Source organism: Notamacropus eugenii, chromosome 6 (genome assembly GCF_028372415.1).
Source record: "Notamacropus eugenii isolate mMacEug1 chromosome 6, mMacEug1.pri_v2, whole genome shotgun sequence".
NCBI classification, from domain to species: Eukaryota; Metazoa; Chordata; class Mammalia; order Diprotodontia; family Macropodidae; genus Notamacropus; species Notamacropus eugenii.
Window position 1 is genome coordinate 355,548,282 of NC_092877.1, and position 20,455 is coordinate 355,568,736.

Here is a 20,455-nt window from a genome sequence, read left to right on the forward strand (position 1 = left end):
ATTTTTCCTAGGGTTACACAGTTGATAGGTCTGAGGTGGTATTTGAACCAATTTCTTCAAGGGTTCTATCAGTTATGATTCACTTAAATGGCACCTGTCTCAATGGAACCCTGGTGGGCATTGCTGCTGGCTTTCTCTAGTTATATGGTCACAGTGCAATTCAGAGCAGGTATGTGGCAATTCATAGCCAGGACCAGAAATATTTGGTAGGTTTTCTGTGAAATACAACCAAAGGCTAAATTATTTTAAGAGAGACATGAGTAATAGAAAGACGTTCAAGGCAACTTTCAGAAATGAGCCCACAGACTAGAAATAGGCCTAAAGGTAGAAGTACACTTCCTACTCCCCATTTGTCTCCTGCTTATCTCAGATTTGAAAAATTTGGACCCTGTGAATAATAAAGAATAATAACAGCAGCAGGGAAGATTCATATCATATGTACTATGCGTGAAGCACTGTGCGAAACAATTTATAATGATCTCATTTGATCCTCACAACAACACTGGGAGGTACGGTGCTGTTATCATCCCCACTGTACAGATGAGAAAACTGATGCAAGCAGAGGTGAAGTGACTTGTGCAGGGTCACACAGCTAGTGAATATGTGAGTTCACCTTCGAACTCAGGTCTTCCAGACTTCAGACCCAGCATTCTATGCACTATAGATACAAGGCAATGAGTTAGACCATTTTGGTACAGTTGAAAGTACACAAGATTTGGAGTTGGGGAACCTGATTTTGAATCCTGAATCTACAATTTATTACCTGTGTCACTCTGGGCAAGTTATTGAACCTGCCTGGAGCTCAGTTTTCTACTTTGTAAAATGAGAGTATTGGGCTCGAAGGCCTGTGAGGTCCTTCCCATGTCTAAATCCATGATCTTTTGGCTTCATAAATCCTATCTTTAAAGGCCTTTGTTACAAAACTTCATAGAAATATCTGGGTTCAAGTTTTAACTCAGACAAACATAGATTGTGTGACTCTGGGCAGGTCATTTAACTTCATAGTGCCCCAGATATATTCTAAGATTGTATTAATCTTGGAAAAGGGAGTTGTCCCTATACCAATGAAGCCACATATCTAGTAACTATTTATAGCTTCAATATACTAGAGACATAAATAACCCAAGCTTCTAACGAAGACCAGGGCATGTCCTCCATGTACACATCCCTCACTCAAGAAAAGGGGATGGATGGGACATTAGAGATGATTGGGTCAAATGTCCCTCTCTTATGGATGAGAGAGGTTAAAAGTGACTTAGCCAGTTAACAAGGTCAAGATGAACTCTCAGACTCAGACCCTCTGTCTTTCTAAGACCCAAAGTTAAAATCCAATTCCGTTGTCCCAGAGCACTTCACATGACTTCGATCATTTTCACTAGTTCTCTGTCCAATACTCTCTCTGTATTTTGATCACAAAGTATTTATGTTACAGATGCATGCTTCAGAAAGAACACTCATCCTGACAAGTTTGTAACCCTCATTCTTCTTCTCTGGTTAGAAGTCTGTGACTCCAATCTACTGGAATGAATGTTCTTTCCATTAGATGAATGATTTTTTAGAGCTGGGATGGGAACCAGCTTAGGGTTCTTTTAACTGCTTAGTATACAATGGAGTGATTGGTTCACCTTAATCTTTTTAGTGTGAGATACCCTGAAATTTGATCTTTCCTGCATTCCTAAGGCATACCCAGGACTCCCTAACACCAGATACTGTGAAGATAAGGGTAATTAGTCCATTCCTCCATGTCCCATTTCCTTACCTGCACATGAGGGATTAATGATGTGGACTCACCTCCTGGGGTCACTAGTGGATTAACTAATAAGTGACCATGGAGCATTTGACAAAATGGAAAGCAAAGTTAATAATGAGAGGAAAGGAAGTGGTCATCGGATTATACCTTCCTGGCATCTGTTGCCTTGGTAACCAGATTTGCAGGTGCACGAACCATTTTTGGCATTGCATTCCAGGGTGTTCTCCTCCATACACTGACATTCGGAAGAGCAGCCAGCTCCATAGGCTCCCTTGGGACAAGCTGCAAGCAGATTGAAGCAAATTGGTCACCTGCAAACTCAGTTTTCCCTAGTTTAAATTGTTAGCACACAGGCCTGATGCTCTGCAGTGCCTGATTATAGGGGAAAAACAAGGGGATCATCCTATCTGCCAAAAACAATAGGGAAAAAAATGTCTTTTCAAATCAGGCAATTCATTTTCTTTTTGGCAACCTGATGTGAACAGTGAAGCCTGAACTGCTTAAAAAGCGCCAGTGAGACTGGGATTGCAATTCCAACTCAGCATGCTCAACGGGTGCCTATCATTAGAATTCTTAAAGGGCATCGTGAGAAAAGCACGGGGCCATATTCATTCCACAGGAGCATGGAGATGATGGACAAGCTTCAGTGGGGAGAGGAGCCATTGTTTGAGTCCCTTTCATTACATAGTCATCCAAAGTAATTTTACATACTGCGTATCTCAAAAAGGCTTTCTTTGGGACAGGAGCATTATCTTGGCCACATCTTGGGGAAACTGAGCTTGTGTTTTCCTCAGTCTTTATCCATTGCTGTTAAGTTGCAGGGATAGAAGGCAGCATGAGAGTCCTAACTGGAAAAGGTAACACCTTTGTATTTGGTAAACACATATTTGGCTCTTTCCTAGAGTGGCTGCTTGCTACAATTCAATGCTCTTTCCAGAAGACATCTTGGTATCTATAATATGTTATGAATGTGAAATGTACTTTCACTTCATTAATAAGAAGAGGGTTGAGGAAGGGAGAGAATCTCACAAATGGAGGCTCTTTCTCACATCTTCAAGGGCACCATATAATTTTATCTTATGCCCGCTTGAGTCTTGTCATATCAAACCAGTTTGATAGAAAAGTTGGTACAGTCAATAGTTTATTATCCTCACTAATGGGAAGGAACATTAGAAGAGATAACACAAAAAGACAGTTGAAGATGCTATTGTCATCTTTCCCCCATTTTCACTCAGTGGGATTCTTCTCAAATGCACTAACTTCCAGGATTTTTGCTTCTACCGCTTTCTTCCTTGAATAGAAATCTCCTCCTTTCTGACTACGTCAGAATTGCTCTCCTGGGTCCACTCTCTGATTTCCTCCATGAAATGGAAGAGCAATGGGAACTTAGGAAAACATGGAGACAAGGTGGCCAATAGGAAAATCAAAGTGTAGAGTTCTGAACAGGGGAGGTGAGAGATATGTCAGGTAGAATAGTTGTACCATCCCAAATCATATGAAGAAGAAAGAGATAGGAGTTGGCTTTACTGATATTTGCCTGACAACGGAAACATTCAACTCTACATCTTAAAAAATGGCTGGTTGTATATGCAACAGCTTGGGGACAGCTTTAGAATGGGAGAGTAAAGGCTGGAACCAGTTTCTAAAAATAACAGACGGAAACATTTTGATTGTGTTTTCCTGAGACCTGAACAAAGTTAGTATTTGGAGCCAATATGCAAAGAATAGAGACTGACTAGGACCTTATTATGGAAAATTCCCTAAAACTTTCAGGCTTCAAAAGTTTTTAATACTTTAAAGAAGCATCTGAACTTCTTAGAGAAAGCTTTATGTGTCACGACAACATAAAAATATCCTGATCTTGCTTCAATTACCTCTCCCTACATTTTGCAGAACTGTAGAGTATTTATGAGTTACAGAATTGCACAATCTTTGATTTCAAGAGGACTTCAGTAGTCATCTCATCCAGCCCATACCTGAAGAAAAATCCCCTCTATATCATGCTGGACAAGTCTTCTTGAAAGAGATAACTAAAAATCCCAATTTCCCAAATAAGACACAAAAATTAACAAAGAAAATTCCCAGGCTATATAACCATATTTTTTCTACTCATTCACATATTTTCCCACGTGTCCTCCAAAGGAAAATATTAAAATTATTAATAGGTGTTCATGGAGTGTGAGTTAGGTGTTGCTTGAGAAAGCATTAACATTCTCTTGAAGGAGGGGCATTCATTCTCAGCTCTATTCTCTGTTATAAGAGATATCAGAAAATAATCATGTCACCAATATTTTTCTTGTGTGGAATGGAAGCAAATGCAACCATATTTTTGAGTTTTTATTTTGTGCATGGAGATTGGAAAAATAAGTGAACATGACTTACTCAGATGGCAGAACCGACCGTAGAGACCTGGATCACAGAGACAAACTCCATAGATCTTGTGGCAATAGCTGTTGTGGGCACACATACATTTCTTTTTGCAATCCTTTCCAAAGAATCCTTTAGGACAGCCTAGATGAGGTGAGGACACACAAATAAAAAATTGGTCTTTGTGTAAAATTATAGATTTTTAAAAATAGAGATGGGTGAAATGGATATCTGCATTTGACTATTTCAGTACCCTTTTATTGTAATGATGCTAAAATGCTAAAAATCATAATTCACACTTTACAATGTTTTCAGGTTTATAAAGCACTCTTCTCAAAACAGATCTATGATGTAGGATCATAATTCCAATTTTTAATAGATGCCTTTGGAGAATGGTTGGAGCATCAGTAGAATTTTAGCTGTTCATACAAGGAAATGTCTGGAGAATATGGGAAACAGGATCAGTCCAGATATGTGTGCGTGTGTGTGTATGTGTGTGTGTGTGTGTGTTGGTGTGTATGTGTGTGTGTGTGTGTGTGTGTGGGTAGGTGCATGAGAGAGAGATACACACATACACACAGAGACAGAGAGAGACAGAGAGACGGAGACAGAGACAGAAAGAAGGAGAGACACAGATTAATTTTGAGAAGAAAGAAAGAAAGAAAGAAAGAAAGAAAGAAAGGAAGGAAGGAAGGAAGGAAGGAAGGAAGGAAGGAAGGAAGGAAGGAAGGAAGGAAGGAAGGAAGGAAGAAAGAAAGGAAATAGAAGAGTATATAGGATAATGGCACCAGTGTGCCTATGTATTTATCTTTGGTTCTTGGACACAACTGAGAACTCTTGATTGGTCATGCCTTTTTGAGTCTCACATCCACTGTATTCACTAGTGTAGAAACACGATAGGATAAGCAGTAATATCAATAGTGAGGAAAGTCTGAGAGAGTCTAGATAACTGGATCCCTGTAACAATGGGACTAAAATATTTAAGTCTAAGCATTGAACCTATGTCTTTTCTTAAATGAATGAGTTTTTAAATTATTGGATGTTTTCTTGAATTGCTGAGTTTCTAGGTCAGTTTTGGGATGGCTGTTTTTGGAGGAAATGTGGAAATTCTTAATTGGTGAATGATTTGATATATTTGGTTTTATTCATTTTGGTTTATTGATTATGAGAAATCAACTTCAATCTGTCAATCCATACTTGTGTGATTGACTTCATTTAAGCCATGTTCATTTGATTAGTATTTCATGAACAGCAATAATAAAGGGCAGAGTCCAGAGTCTTCATGTGTATGTGGCTGGGGTGAGGGAAGGGGCTCTAAACCCAGAGATGAATTAGATAAATCCATATATCCCAGACTAATCACAGGACACCTATTATGTAGTAAGGGGCAGACTTGTAGAACAGAGATAAGAAACTCTTTAAGAACCATCCTGCTGCTCAGTGTTTCCTTGGTTCTTCCTTTGCTTTCAGTGGAGTGTATTTAAGTGAATTGATAGTCCTGGCATCTGGGACTCATTGTTGAACAAGATCAGATGAGTGATCTGTTTGTTAAATGGATGATGAAACTGCCTATCACTATTAATGATGTAATGGGCACTTGAAGAACCTACAACGTCCAGGATATAATTTTAGCATTACAACCCTGGAAGTTAGGTACTATAGGTATTATATCTTTTGGGTGTTACCTTTAAACATTTGTATATTTGATTTTTAAAAATTCTATTTATTTTATTTTTAATTCATGAAATAAAGCAAGCATTTCCGTAACGTAGTAAAATAAAAAAAAAAAAGATGATTGCACATAAAACTGCAAATTTATTATGTACAATTTGCTATTCCTTTTAAATATATAATAAAGTTATCATATAACTTTCTGGTTTTTTTCCTTTTTTCTCTTCCCCCACCCTCAAGATGGCTACCATTGGACACAACTATGTAGATTATATATGTAAAATTATTCTGCACATACTTCTATTTGTCAATTCTTTCTCTGGATGTAGATAGCATCTTCCTTCATAGTTCCTTAGAGCCATACTTCATTCATCTGTAAAAGAGACATAATACAATGCTCTCTTGTATTATAGCTTTTTAACAGATGAGTGAAGTGAGGCTCCAAGGAGCTAAGTTGCTGGCCCATGATCAGTGAATCTGTAACCGTTTATTAAGGGCCAGAGGCAAGATTTGAACTTTGATTTTCCTGACTGTAATTCCAGCACATATCCATCATGCTATACTGTCCCTGAAATTTAGACTCTGAAAGGTGGCTTGACTTGCCATGGCCATATAGCCAGTAAGGTCCCCTTGACTCCAGCTGCAGCACTCTTTTTATTACATCATCATCTATCAAGTCATTTCAACGGGTTAGATGGTTTTTTAGAAGCACAGAGCCCTAATTTCATGTTAAAGGCTGTGTGGTTGAATGCTGAGTGAGTCATTCATTAACATGTTTCCTATTAGGAGTATCCAGATGCCCAAAGAGACACCATTTGCAATTAAAGATGGGATTTCATACCATCCTCACAGATCATCCCATGGACTCCAGGGGGACAATGACAGTGGCCTGTTACAGGGTCACAGGAGCCTCCATTTTGACACTGACAGATGCCATTACACTCTTGTCCATAGGTCCCTGGGGGACAAGCTGTGAAGAAAATGGAAAAGGTGAATGAAAAGAGGAGCCCATTCATCGTACCACCAGGGAAGAAAATGTTTTCTTGTCATCTTGGTACAATGATACCAGATAATTAAAGAAAGATGTCACTTGAAGAACTGGGAAATGTCACTGTTAGGCTCCTATATTGGATGACATTGTTATTTCCAGGGGACTTGTCATTACAACTGGATGAAAAACAAGAGTCAAAAGAGGAGGGAAGAAGGTTCAAATGCCAATTTTACTTTTTTTGGATAAACTTTAACCCCAGTTTTCCAAATTCTCTTAAGGTCTTTGCTGTACAACTTTGGGCCACATTAATGAGGTATGAACTACATGTATTACTCAGAAAAAGGAGAAGAAAGTGAAAGAATATGTATTTTTAACTCTAAACCAATGCAATGAAGACTCTCTTGAGGGTTCGGAGATATTTTTCGCAGTGCCAAAGATTGATGAAGTTAAGCAAACAGTCCTGTTTATAGGAAGCTTTTAGTACTCCGATGTAAAATAAATTGAAAATAGACTTCCCAGCTTCATTTTCATCTTTATTTGAAACAATGCAGCTGCTGGGATAATCTTTACTAACCACTGTAAATGATACTCATTTTTCTAAAGCCACATTAAAAAAAGGAGAAACTACCTGATGTATCAGCCTTCACCTTCTACTCTATTTCTTGTTCCCCAAGGTAACATGGGAAGATCATTTCCATTTCAATTTTTTCTTCCCTTTTAGATAGTTGTTTAATAAGGAAGGAAATAAAGGAGAAAGGGAAGGAGGATATACTGGACAGAAAGAAAGTAGAGAAAGAAGGAGGTAATAAAGGACAGAAATAAAGAGGGTAGAGGAAGTAAGGAAGGAGGAAAATGTAAGGAAGGGAGGAAGGAAAAGGGGAAAAAAGATGGGAGAGAGGGAAGAAAGAAAACCATGAACTGTACATTTATAATAATTATTACATATTTCTTCTATTTTAATCTTTTTTAAAATGGATAATGTTCTTTCTCCTGGCCCAAATACCTTCAACTAAAATGAATTTTTCCATCAGAATTTCAAAAGTAAGAGACAAAAACATGGATGAGTCATAGAAATACTTAAGCATGACAAATAATCCCAATTCCTTTCAGAAATTCAGAAAATTTCTAGAGCACAGCAAACCTGTGGAACACAGAAATACTACTGGATTGAATTTTAAAGCAGTTGACATGTCACTGGGAATGGGACATTTCGTGGATCAATACTTAATAAGCACATGAAGCATGCTAAATATTGTCCAACAGATACAAATCTAGCCCTCCTCTTGCTAGATTTTACTCTAGTTTTTGAGTGAACAAAATGTCAAGTTAGGGAAATAAAAGGGAGAGAAGACATCTTGATAAGGATAGATTCAATGGGGTTCATGAACTATATGGAAGGTAAATTGCATTATCCTTTGAAATACCTCATGGTCTACCATTTAAGAACTATAGATAATATACAGTATTGCTGAAATATGAAGACATATTGTTATACCAAAGAGAAAAAAACACCTTCATTAGTGGAGTTCAGATCAGATCATACTAATGATTTATCCATTTCATCATGCAGCTTCATTAAAGTGCCAAAAAAAATTGTGTTGCTTCATTCCAGATGCCCCCTCCCCGCTTCAGTCTCACATCCCAAAAGACAGCTCACTAATCCTTAAAAATTTTCCTCAAGACCTGTCTCCTTAGTGAAATCTTCCCGAACTAATTTAGAAAGACAGGATAGTTTCACGGGTTAATACTGAACCTGAAATCAGCAAGTTCTGATTCAAATGCTATCTCTGATCTTTACAAGCTGTGAAACATTGAACAATTTACTTAACCTCAATTCCTTCATGAGTAAAATCAGAGAGTGGGAGTTTGTTGTTAAGGAATTTCAATTATGTCAGTTACAGCATCAGTGACACCATTTTGATATTTTCTTGGCAGAGATACTGCAGTAGTTTGCCATTTCTTTCTCCAACTCATTTTACAGATGAGGAAACTGAGGCAAACAGGGTTAAGTGACTTGTCCAGGGTCACACAACTAGTAAGTGTCTGAAGCCATAAAGATGAGTCTATCTGATTCCAGGTCCAGTGCTCTGGATACTTTGCCACCTAACTGGTGAGAATAGATAGTCTCTAAAACCCTTTCCAACTTTATATCTAAGATCCTATAATCTCATCTAGCCCTAATTAAGAATTCCAAACTCAACACTACTGAATTTCAGGGTCTAGTCCTTTTCCTCGCTTACTTAAAACTACTACATTACAATTGATTATTTCTATGTGTGAGTCATATTCACACATATTTTATACTTATGTATGCGTATGAATGATGCATCTCTTCCTAAGAAGGTAAGCTCCATATGGGCAAGGACTATTTTTATTTTCCTTTTTTATCTCTATCCTTATCACTGTACAATCCTTTCCACAAAGTGGGTGCTTAATACATCTGTGCAATTGAATTCCTCTCCCTTATCCATTAGCTGATTCAGAGCACCTGTCTTAAACCAGCTGCATTCAAGTCTCTGCTTTGGTAATACCATACATTTGAGGGGGCAAACCATTTGGAATCAGTGATTATCCCATTAAATTCCACATCTTCTATTTACTACTTGCTCAAATGACTTTGTATCTCTAAGCCTCAGTTTGTGCATCTGCAAAGTGAGAAATGTAGATCCATCCACCCTAACTTATTAGCTGTGCCAGAAGTCACTCAATCCATTATGAGGCTACATCTAAACTTGTGTCTTTTCCAGCTCACAGATCTGTTGGACAAGGTTTAGCATGCTTCTTGTGCTTATTAAATATTGATCCTTGAAATGTCCCATTCCTAGTCTGCTGCTTTAAAATTCAATCCAGTCACATTTCAACGTTCCACAGGCTTGCTGTGGTTTGTGGTGCTTTGGAAATTTTCTGAATTTCTGAAGCGAATTGGGATTATTTGTCATGTTTAAGGATTTCTATGATTCATCCATTTTCTTTATCTCTTGCTTTCTACAATCTGACAGCAAAAACTAATTTTAATTGCTACAATTACGCAAAAAATTTTAAAATTATATTTCATTGATATATTTTATTTTTATAGCATCTGCACACAAGCCAAATGAGTTGATATTTATAAAGCACTTAGCATAGTCCCTAGCAATCAAATAATCCAATAAGTATTTGGTGTTCAGTGACTGTGTATTCCATTCCCTTTGCTATACTTCAAAATATATCTCTCTCCTGTGTTCTGTACATGGTCAATTTTAGTCTCAGTCATGTCTGACTCTTTGTGACCCCATTTGGGGTTTTCTTGGCAAAGATATTACAGTGATTTGCCATTTCCTTTTCCAGCTCATTTTCCAGATAAGGAAACTGAGGTAAATAGGGTTAAGTGACTTGCCCTGGGTCACATAGAGGCCAGATTTGAACTCAGGAAGATGAGTCTTCCCTACTCCAGTTCTGGCACTCTAGCCATAGCACCATCTAGCTGCCTCTTCCATATATGGACTGAGCCTTGGTAATGAGGATCAAAAGAGAGAGAAAAAAATAGTTCAGCAAAACCAATCAATGTATCAATTACATCTGATAGTATATGTAATGTTCTGGACATATAGGTCTCTACTTATGTAAAAATGATGAGAGAAGCACTGATATACTCTTTAAAAAAGAAGATTTATTGACTATTTCTTTCAGTGTAAGAAGAATAATAATAAATGCCTATTAGTTAAAAATCTTTAAAAAGAATTAATAAGTACATTTGTTTCTTATTTCCTGAGATAGTGTCCAGGGATATTTTGTTTCTGCATTAAAAATCCACTCATTCCTAAGTGACGATATGAACACAGTCGGATTTTCCATAGTTGCTGAGAGCCTATGGAAAGGAGGTCTTTACTGAGTCAAGCACTATTCCTGCATTCTTTTGGAGGGTTGACATGTAAGTCTTTTTCATGGTTCCACTTGGAGACTGAGTAGACCTAGAGGTAAGTCAGTGAGTAGGGGTTGGATTTTCTATGGGAAGACATTGACAAAAATCCCAGGGAACAAGAAAGAAATCACAGAGGGGACCATGATCCACATCAGCATAGGGTGCATCATCCAAAGAGTATGGCAAGGGGGCCAAGGGCCCACAAACATGACAAAGCAAAATATTCCAATCTGACAGAGCTGAGAAAGATACTCTGTTCTCATTCCTTACTCTGTACTTTATGGAATTCAGAAATTCACTTATATGTCTGACCTTATATATTCTATTTATTGGAGAATCATCTCAAATGGTGGCTACTATCTCAGATACCACAACTTCATGATAATGTTTATGATGTCTAAAGATTTTCACATTCTGACCCCTTCCTACTTTTCCAGTCTTCTGACAATTTCTTCACCTCCACATGCTCTTTGATCCATCTCTACTGCCCTACTGGCTGTTCTTGAACACAAAACTCCTCCATTCATTGCTCTGTATTTACGAATGGCTGTCCCCTGTGCCCAGAGTGTTCTCCCTCATCACTTCGTCTTTTGAGTTTTCTAGCTTCTTTCCAGATTCATCTCCAAGACCACCTTCTGTTGGTGGCTTTTCCTGTTCCCTCCAGCTAGTATGGTCTCCCCTCTGAGATTACTTTTGGTCCACTCTGTGTAGGTCTAATATTAACCTAGCTATTCTCATCTTGTCTTCTCCATTACGACATAAGATTCTTGAGTGCCTGGACTATTTTTTTTTGATTTGCTTTGTATCTTTGGCACTTAACACAGTCCCTGGTACACAGAAAGTGCCTGGCATATAGTAGACTTAAAGGGCTACTCATTCATTTGAGCTTCAAGTTTCAGAATATACAGATCATTATAATACAGATTATCAATGCTTAATTTTAGCCTCTTCAGTGGGGGGTCAGAGGGCTGATTTCCTGTCTCAAATCTTAAAATTTGTAGCTCAAAATGAATGAGTAGCCCTTTAAGCAAAACAGTAAGAGTATCCTTTGAGGAGCAGGGAGGGATGAGCATGTATTCAGTGCCTACTATTTGCCAGGCACTACACAACATTTACAAATATTACTTCACATAACAAACCAGTGAGGTGGGGGCTATTATTACACTCATTTTATAGCTGGCACATTTCATTTCTTTAAAAACATTTTCATTTATTCTCATGGAATATGGGTTATTTTACTTTGTTAGGCTTAGTCTGCATTATGTTATACTGGATACTTTGTCATGATGAGATGACATAAAGAAACACAGTGCTATTTTATGTTTCTGTATCTTTATACGTATATAGATATGAAATGTCCAGCTCCATTTAATTATATTTGGAGAGTAAAGTTTTGCTTCTTTTGTGAAGGGGGGTACCTTGCCAGAAATTAATACATCATTTAAATGGAAGGACTTTGTAAAGCTTCTGGAATACAGGGAGCCTTTATTAGTTTTTATTGTTGATGAATACATAGGACATTTGAAGAAAACAATGATGTAATTTTCTATTGTTTCTGAAGGAATGGAGAAACAAACAATTCGTAACAGAACCCCCTTTCTCTAATATTTGGCTAAAACTGTATGTTTTAATTGCTTATCTCTCTGATAAGTTCATAAGATAATAAACAGGAGAGCTGGAGGGGACTTGAGAGGTCATTTTATCCAACCCTTTCATCTTATAGATAGGGAAAACAAGGTTCAGAGATGTTCAGTGACCAGCCCAAGTCACACAGATATTAGGTGCCACAGGCAGAATCCAAACTGAGACTGCCTGACTCAGAACTCAGACTTTATTACAAGCTCTTTGAAAGGAAGGACAACTTCACTTTTCATCTTTGTGTCTGTAGTCCCAAACACAGTTCTTTTATGTACTCATTGATGGCTCCCTTGCCCCCTGACTTTGTGTGGGTGTTGTGTACTCACTCTCACTACAGAGGATGCCACCCCAGCCAGCTGGGCAGAGACAATGGCTCTTCTCCTCATTACATTTGCCTCCGTTCATACAGTCCTCACACCTCAAACTGCAGTCAGCTCCAAAAGTGTCATCTAAACAAACTAGAAAGAGAAAATGAGGTTAGCAAGGCTACTCCCCACATAGCTAAAAAATTAGCGGATCAACCGAACAACCAACCAATAATTATTTTAAATGTCTACTCTAAGCCAAAAGATATGCCATCTGATAGAAAAAGAAAAATCTCCCTTCCTCTACATTCCACTGGAATATCTCTCTCTATGTAGATGAAACCCAAATCTCTCTCTCTTTCTCTGTCAGTCAACAAGAATCTAGTAGGTTCTTATTATGTGCCAGGCACTGTGCCAAGCTCCAAGGATACAAAGAGATCAAAATACAATCCCTCAAGGAACTTACATTCTAATGGGTCCACCTCCTCCTCTGATTCTAGACCATCCATTAACCTCAAAGGTTTATTATATAGAAGAGGAAGCACTTCTGACACTCTAGATTATATTCAAGGCTTTCAAAGAAAATTATATAAGAATGATTGATATGGGGCACGTATATATACATATACATACAGCTAGGTAGCACAATGAATAAAGTGCCAGGCCTGAAGTGAGGAAGACTCATATTTCTGAGTTCAAACATGGCCTCAGACACTTGCTGGTCAAGTCTCTTACTTCTGTTTGCCTCAGTTTCCCCATCTGTAAAATGAGTTGGAGAAGGAAATGGCAAACCATTCCAGTATCTTTGCCAAGAGAATCCCAAATGGAGTCACAAAGAATTAGACATTATTGAAATGCCTGAGCAATCCAAGCAGATATACGTGTTTACATGCATGTGTGCATACCCATATGTGCACACATGTATGTATACATGTACACAAATACACACATATATGTGTGTGTGTGTATGTATGTATGTGTGCATAGAGTTGTGTAGGGTTTGCAGGAGGAGATGATGAGTATTTTCCTGATCTGAACTGTAAGCTCCTTGAGAGCATGGATTATCTTTTGCCTTTCTTTATATCTATCCCCTTCACTTAGTATAATGCCTGGCACATAGTAGGCACTCATAGCTTATTGCCCAATTGATACAATTTAATGTCTTTTTAACCTTATATGTTTTTTTTTTCTTGTGGATTCATCTTTAGGCACTGTATTTGTGGCACCTAATTTATTTTTCAGAGTTTGAGATGTTTCTGGAAAATTAAGTTGTCACACTACTCTGGTTGTCTTGTCCATTGAATTTTTTTTAAAAAAGAAAGAAAGTAATGAACTTGAGTGGATTCTTTTCACTCACCCACTTTGTGTAAAACAGTGAATTCTCCTCGGTTATCCCTTTCCTCTAGTTCATCTTCATCTTCATAACTGGGATTTAGGGCAACAGCATAGTTAAGTAGTTGAGCAGATTTCCTGAAGTGAAGATCTGAGAACCGCACAACCTCCAGTTCCTCTTCTTCTTCCTCTACTTCATCATCGTCCAAAGCTAAAACCAAAGATGAAAATGACTGTGCATTTACATCCTTGGTAGGGATTGGGGATGAAGCCAGGCTGATGGGGGGTGGGGGGTGGAGGGTGGAGAGGGTTTATGTGTGTAGAATTAGGCAAGAATGGATGGGAGAAATGAGGAGTCTGAACTATACACCCAAGCAGGGGGTAGTGAAAAAGGAAAATTCTTTGAGCAAAGCCAATTCAAATAGACAATCACAAAGAAAGGTTAGAAGCCGTGAACACAAAGGTAAGACTGCTATACAAAGAGGACAAAGACAGGAAAAAATAGTTTTAGTTTAGAAAAAAAGAAAGGTTTGAAGGATGAACTGAGGAAAGAAAATTACATTCTTCCCCTGGGCCATAGAAGGGAGAAAAAATTCTAAATAGTTGAAATGTGATTTTAAAAAGAGGAAATTCCCTCATAGGAACTTACGGATGCAAGTCTTTCTGTTCCCATCAATTTGGTAACCTTCCTCACAGAGACATTCATATGATCCCAAAGAATTAACACACAGGTGCTCACAGTCAGTACTGTCCTCCAGACACTCATCCACATCTAAGCAAAAGAGAGAACACAAGGCATCCTCTTGAGCGTTGACATAGGAAACAGAGCTTAGGGACAGAATGGCATGGTCATCTTCACTGATCTGCCTTACATATGGTTCTCTGACACAAGGTAAAGCTAAGATAAGTCTCCAGACCAGACCACATTTCTCCAGCACAGACTGATAAATCTACCTTTAGCAACTTGGCAAATTCATTGTTCTTGTGAGGAGAAAAACTCCCTGGGATCTCAGAACTGTTAGCTCTGGTGAAGAAGGTTTATAACATCCGTTCTACAAAAAAAAGTCCCGGTCTGTGGAACACTGTGCAGAATGTGAAATTGAATAGTTAATTAGGATAAGATTTGTAGGACATAGTATTTTAAATTGCAACTTGATTTCCTTAGTCTTTTTGTCCACAGGGCTGCCTTCAAGTCATTAAGATCCGGATTCAAACACTTTCTCTGATACATGCTAACTAACTTTGTGACAACTGACAAACCACTGAATCTTCTGATTGCCCTTGTCTCTAAAACTAGAAATTAGATGTGAGATGCAATCAACGTGGTAGAAAGGATTTGTACACCAGCAGTTTTTCCCCTCACAAATGAAATCACAGGTCTAGGCTCTTGTCCCACAAATCATTCATTCATTAAGGAACCACAAGGGATTCAAAAGAAACAAACTGCGTGATCCTGCTGTGGTGCAAGCCTGTGGATCCAGGCCCCTTTTGGCAAAGGAGGCACCAAGACAGAAATAACTAAGAGTGATGAATAGTCATCAGTAGAGCACTTGACTTGAAAGGAATCCATGACCAATGTACTTAAAGGTATGTAGGATGTTACTTTTAAGACTGGCCAGTGACTCCAGCTCCCTTTCTCTATCTTAGTATAAAACCATTCAGCCCCTAAGATCTATGGGTTGGTTATCCAGGGGTCAGGCCATTATTCTCCAGATAGAACTTTTTGTTATATGGGCAGCCTCATTTCTCTAGGTCAGACCAAGATAGGGATCCTGAAATTAGCAAGAAGATATATCAAGGGATGCCAATGTCTTCTTGTAGACTTCCTATAGGAACTAGCCTGTCATTCAGTAAACAGTGTGATTGATCTGTTTGGTTTGAGGTTTTGTCTAATCACAAACCTGATTGGTACATGTCTTTAAGGAGCTTTTGGGTAAGATAACCAAAGATACCCTGGCAGAATTAAATTCTTTTAATATAAGTAATGAAAATCACTGCAAAAGTCTGAGCTGACACTTTGGGAAAGTCTGTCACCTATGTGAGGAGCTTAGATGGGGACATGAGGCTAATCCTTTAAGACGGTCTTCAGAGAGCTGAGGCATTCCAAATTATGGTATATATACACCAGTGTGTACACGCATGGCTATGTAATCTTCCCTTTGGCTCATCTGCCTGATGAACAGATGGTCCATGAAATTCAGATTTTTAAGCCCCTAATTCACTGGACCCAATGTTTGGTTGGAATTTGGTCAATGCTAATATACGGCACCACATTTAGAACGTGCGCCTTTCAAAACAACAAAAAAAAGTGCATTCTTTTATATCCCTTGCTTTTTTTTTTGTCTTTTTGGTGTTTGGAGACTGGACAGCTCAGTTATATAAAGCAAAGCATCTCAGTACCAAGAGAATTTAGGAATTCATTACACTGAATAAAGAAGAGCTATTTTCTCTGCAGCATTTGGGGCTTTTATGTAATTTTAATTGTTATTGGTACAGATGTAGATCATCTAATCATTATTTCAATTTCAAGAAAACTTTTATGACTCAAAATAATGGTAATAATAGCCAAAAGATGAAAAATACCATCTCCTTTAATGCAAGCTTTCACAAATTAAAAAGGTGACAGCATTCCCACAACAATGACTTACCTAAGGGATTGGTAAGTGAAATTAAAGAAAACTCAATGAATTTTACTCTATTTATTCAAACTCATCTAAAATTCTCTCTTCAGATACAATTTAGACATCTTATAAGAACAAAATGAGTTATTTTTATCAAATAGTTATTAGGAAGCCATAAAACCAGCATTTCTTTAAAAAGCATTCATCATTTAAATATGGTATTTGACAAAAAAAGGAAGAGGGTGGGGTATGAGTGAATCTGAACCAATGTTTCAGGCTTGTGTTATGGGCCGTAATAATAACAGCTCAGAGTTATTTTTAAATTTTTGGGTAGTTTATGGGGCATCTTTCACCTTGCAATAGCCCAGGGATATAGGTAGTCCAGATATTATAATGTCCATTGTAGAGATGAGGGAGTTGAGAATAAGAAAGATTAAGTGATTTTTTTAAGGACTGAAATTTAAATTCAGCTTTTCTTTTCCACCAAAATCAGTGCTTTTTCTGCCATAAAAATAACTGCCATTTACATAGCTCTGTAAAGTATTCAAAGCAATTAACATACAGTATTGTTTTTTTTGTCTCACAAAAAAAGAGAAAAAAATCACAATGCTGTGAGATACTCACAATTAGTATTTTTATTCCATTTCCCAGATGGGGAAACACAGACTCAGAAAACTAGCATCAGTCATGGGATTTATATCTAGTTATTCCTGACTTGACTCTAACCACTATGCAATCCTGGGTCTCTGTTGCTATGATGTCTCCTGACTTCAGGCAGCCCATACAGTAATATAACTTTTGGATAACTGAAGATTATATTGATAAACTATTTCTGGTGCCAAATATCCAATCACCAGTCTGACTCATACCAGTGATTTCTATAAGTTGTGACTTCTTGTATCACATTAACCACACTTCTTTGCCTCCATTTTCCCTGTTCCTTTTATCAAGTCAAGTGAAAGGGATTATGGGTTACTGAACAAGATATGTCTCTTGCTCTCTCCACACACCCACTATTGCTTATGTGCACTACACCACTTAAGAGACAATCACTGGGAGACAAATCTCAGGTATTTACCATCACATCCACACCCATCAGGACTGAGCTGAAATCCAGTCTTGCAATCACATTCATAACCTCCCAAATAGTTGATGCAGAACTGGGAGCAGCAGGCTTGGCCGCTCTCGCATTCATCAAGATCTGAAAAGGAAAAAAAAGGGGGGGGGGGTGGCGTCATTCTGTCAAACATTGAAATAAATTGTAGAGTGATGGGCATCAGGGCCCCTCTATTATATGGAGTCATTGCAAAATCATTTTAATCTTCCTGGTGGACAGATTCTATGGATGTGCCCATAATGGAGAAAAACCCCTTGTCTGAGCCTACATGACTAGTTGACTACTTCCATACACTGGACTTATTTGTTTGGTATTTAAATAATTTCATGCTTATTTTTAAACATAAAGAAAGAGGTCTTTCTGCCCTCTAGTTGATGGGTCAATCTGATGATACAAACACACTCATGTGCATGCACACACACAGATCCACACAGCCACACAATTTTCTAAAAACAAATAGGAAAAAAATACTAAACAGGGATGAAATGATTCCAGGAGCATTTGGCAGCTGGGAAGAGGAAGTTGAGGTTCTAGGATCAAAGATCCTGAACTGAAAAAGGACTCTGGAAGCCTTCTAGTCAAGGATTTTTATTTAAGGGTAAGGAGATGGAGGCTTTTGGGGGTGGGGGGAGAATCTTGTATAAGATCACATAGGCAGTAAGTGTCAGAGGCAGATTGGAACCCAGATCCTCTGGCTCCAAAGCCACTGAGTTGAAAGAATCATTGATTTAGATCCAGAAGGGAGCTTAGAGATTGTCTATTCCAAACATTTCATTTTTGGATGGGGAAACTGAGACCCAGAGAGTCCAAGTCATACAATTAGCATGTGATAGAACCTTGATTCAAACTTGAGTCCTCTGACTCTCTCTTCTGCTTCTTCTATGTCCCCATGCTGCCTTTTCTCAGAAGAGGCAGAGTGGGGATTTAAACCTGTGTCAGTCCAGATCTGGTGCCCTTCTTGCTGATTTTTCAGATACTCAGAACAGACCTAATAAAATTGGTGTTAGGACTCGTGTACTTCAAGGGCATCAGGGAAGGAGGAAGTAGCAATTGAGTCCCAAGGAAAAGAGTCTGGTTTCCTTGTAATAAATATGATTTAAATGAAGCTCATATCCGATAGTGTGGCTTAGTAGAGAGGGCTGTGCCCAAAGCTGAGATGACCTTGGTTCAAATTCTACCTTTGGCACATATTTCTTGTGTGAGCCTGGACAAGTGCCTTAACACCTCATCGTCTGAGGCAAGTCTCAGTCTGTTAAGTTGCAGATCTGCTTGGTAGAGGGAATATTTCTCCATATTAGTGAAATCACAGATGCAGTCACTATTTCGACTCCCATGTAAGGTACTTCTTCGGAACCATATATGATTTTCCTGAAGCTCAAACTCCTCCTGCCTCTGGGACAGGTAAAGGTGGTACTAAAAGATGGTGCCCAATTCAATTCAATTTGTCAACAAACACAGTTATTAAGTTTCTACTGCATACAAAGCCCAATGCTAGGTGTTTGGTTTTTATTAAAGGAATTTGTGAGGGAGTATTAGAACTTCTATAAAAGAAGTGAAACAAGACCTAACTGACCTCTCTGTGCATTTCTGTTTCTTGGCAAATTAATGTCATAATATAACCTATCCATTCCAGGGTTTGATTAGATCACATATCTGAAACCCCAGAGCTCAGGCTGTTGTGGGGTTCTCTTAACCCTACTAAAATATATTGCATGGCTCTTTGTCTTTATGGTCAGGTAAACATCCTAATGTGATTATCAAGTCTTTGGGAAGAAAAGTGACAGTAGAAGGAGGAGTTCTCCAGCGGATGCCCTGTAACTATTCTATGTGTTATTTTTTTATCACTAACTTGGATGCCAGAACATATATACCAAGCTTGTTGGTGGCACCTACCTGAGTAAAATAGTTAACACTTGATGGCAAAGCCAGAATTGTACAAGATCAGTAGAGACTAGAACATTGGGCTGACTCTAATTAAAAGGAGCCTTAATAGGGATAAATGTAATATTATATGGGTTAAAAAGTCACCTTCATGAGTACAATAAGAGGGAGGCATGAGTAGATAGCAGGATTGTCAGGGAAAAAAAAAGATCTGAGGATTTTCAGGGATGGCAAATTTAATTTGAGTCAACAGTGTTACATGGCAGCAAAGAAATCTTAGGTGATTCTTAAACTTCATTAAAAGAGCAAAGCTTCCAGTGACAAAAAAAAAAAGTCACTGTCCCATAGTCCTCTGTCCTGGTCAGAACACATCAGTAAGTGTTCATCTGGAGGCAATATATTTTTATAAAGACATTCAAAAGCTGGAGAATGCCAAGAAAAAGGTGATCAGGAAGATAAAGGGTCTAAAATTCATGCCATCTTAGATTTTTTTGTCTCCAAAGATTTGAAAGGGTATTTTTTTTTAAATTTGGTTGCTTGACTATAAATAATTTCTCTAACAGTTTTACAGAAAGTAGAAATTAAAGACAAGCCTGGTTACCCAGTTCATTTCATCTCATATTACCAATGAGGACATGGATGTTTCCCAAGATGACCCAGTCAAGATTTGAACCAAAGTTCCTTGACTTAACTTCTGCCTGACTTACGTCTGCACCAAGATATAAAGCCTTTATTCAAGGAGGGCTTTGTTCATTTTAGGCTTTTGAGACCATGATGAGAGGTACAGGGGTAATTTCCAAGAATGTACTACAGTCTTTTCACTCCCTGATCCACTGAGATTGGAGAAATATTTGCTTGTGACTAGGGTGTTTGGATCCAAG

At 38.2% G+C, this 20,455-nt stretch overlaps 1 protein-coding gene across 1 annotated transcript in view; it reads right to left on the reverse strand.

The window, feature by feature from the left end:
* Nucleotides 1-1,883: 1,883 nt before the first annotated feature.
* Nucleotides 1,884-20,455, reverse strand: part of LOC140512409 (EGF-like and EMI domain-containing protein 1) — a 547,574-nt gene continuing 529,002 nt past the window's right edge. The window contains exons 10-15 of the mRNA XM_072621528.1: nt 17,655-17,777; nt 13,981-14,166; nt 12,645-12,776; nt 6,630-6,758; nt 4,133-4,261; nt 1,884-2,032 (exon numbers count right to left, since the gene is read on the reverse strand). Coding sequence (XP_072477629.1) covers nt 1,884-2,032; nt 4,133-4,261; nt 6,630-6,758; nt 12,645-12,776; nt 13,981-14,166; nt 17,655-17,777 — 848 coding nt within the window. The remainder of the gene's footprint in view (nt 2,033-4,132; nt 4,262-6,629; nt 6,759-12,644; nt 12,777-13,980; nt 14,167-17,654; nt 17,778-20,455) is intronic.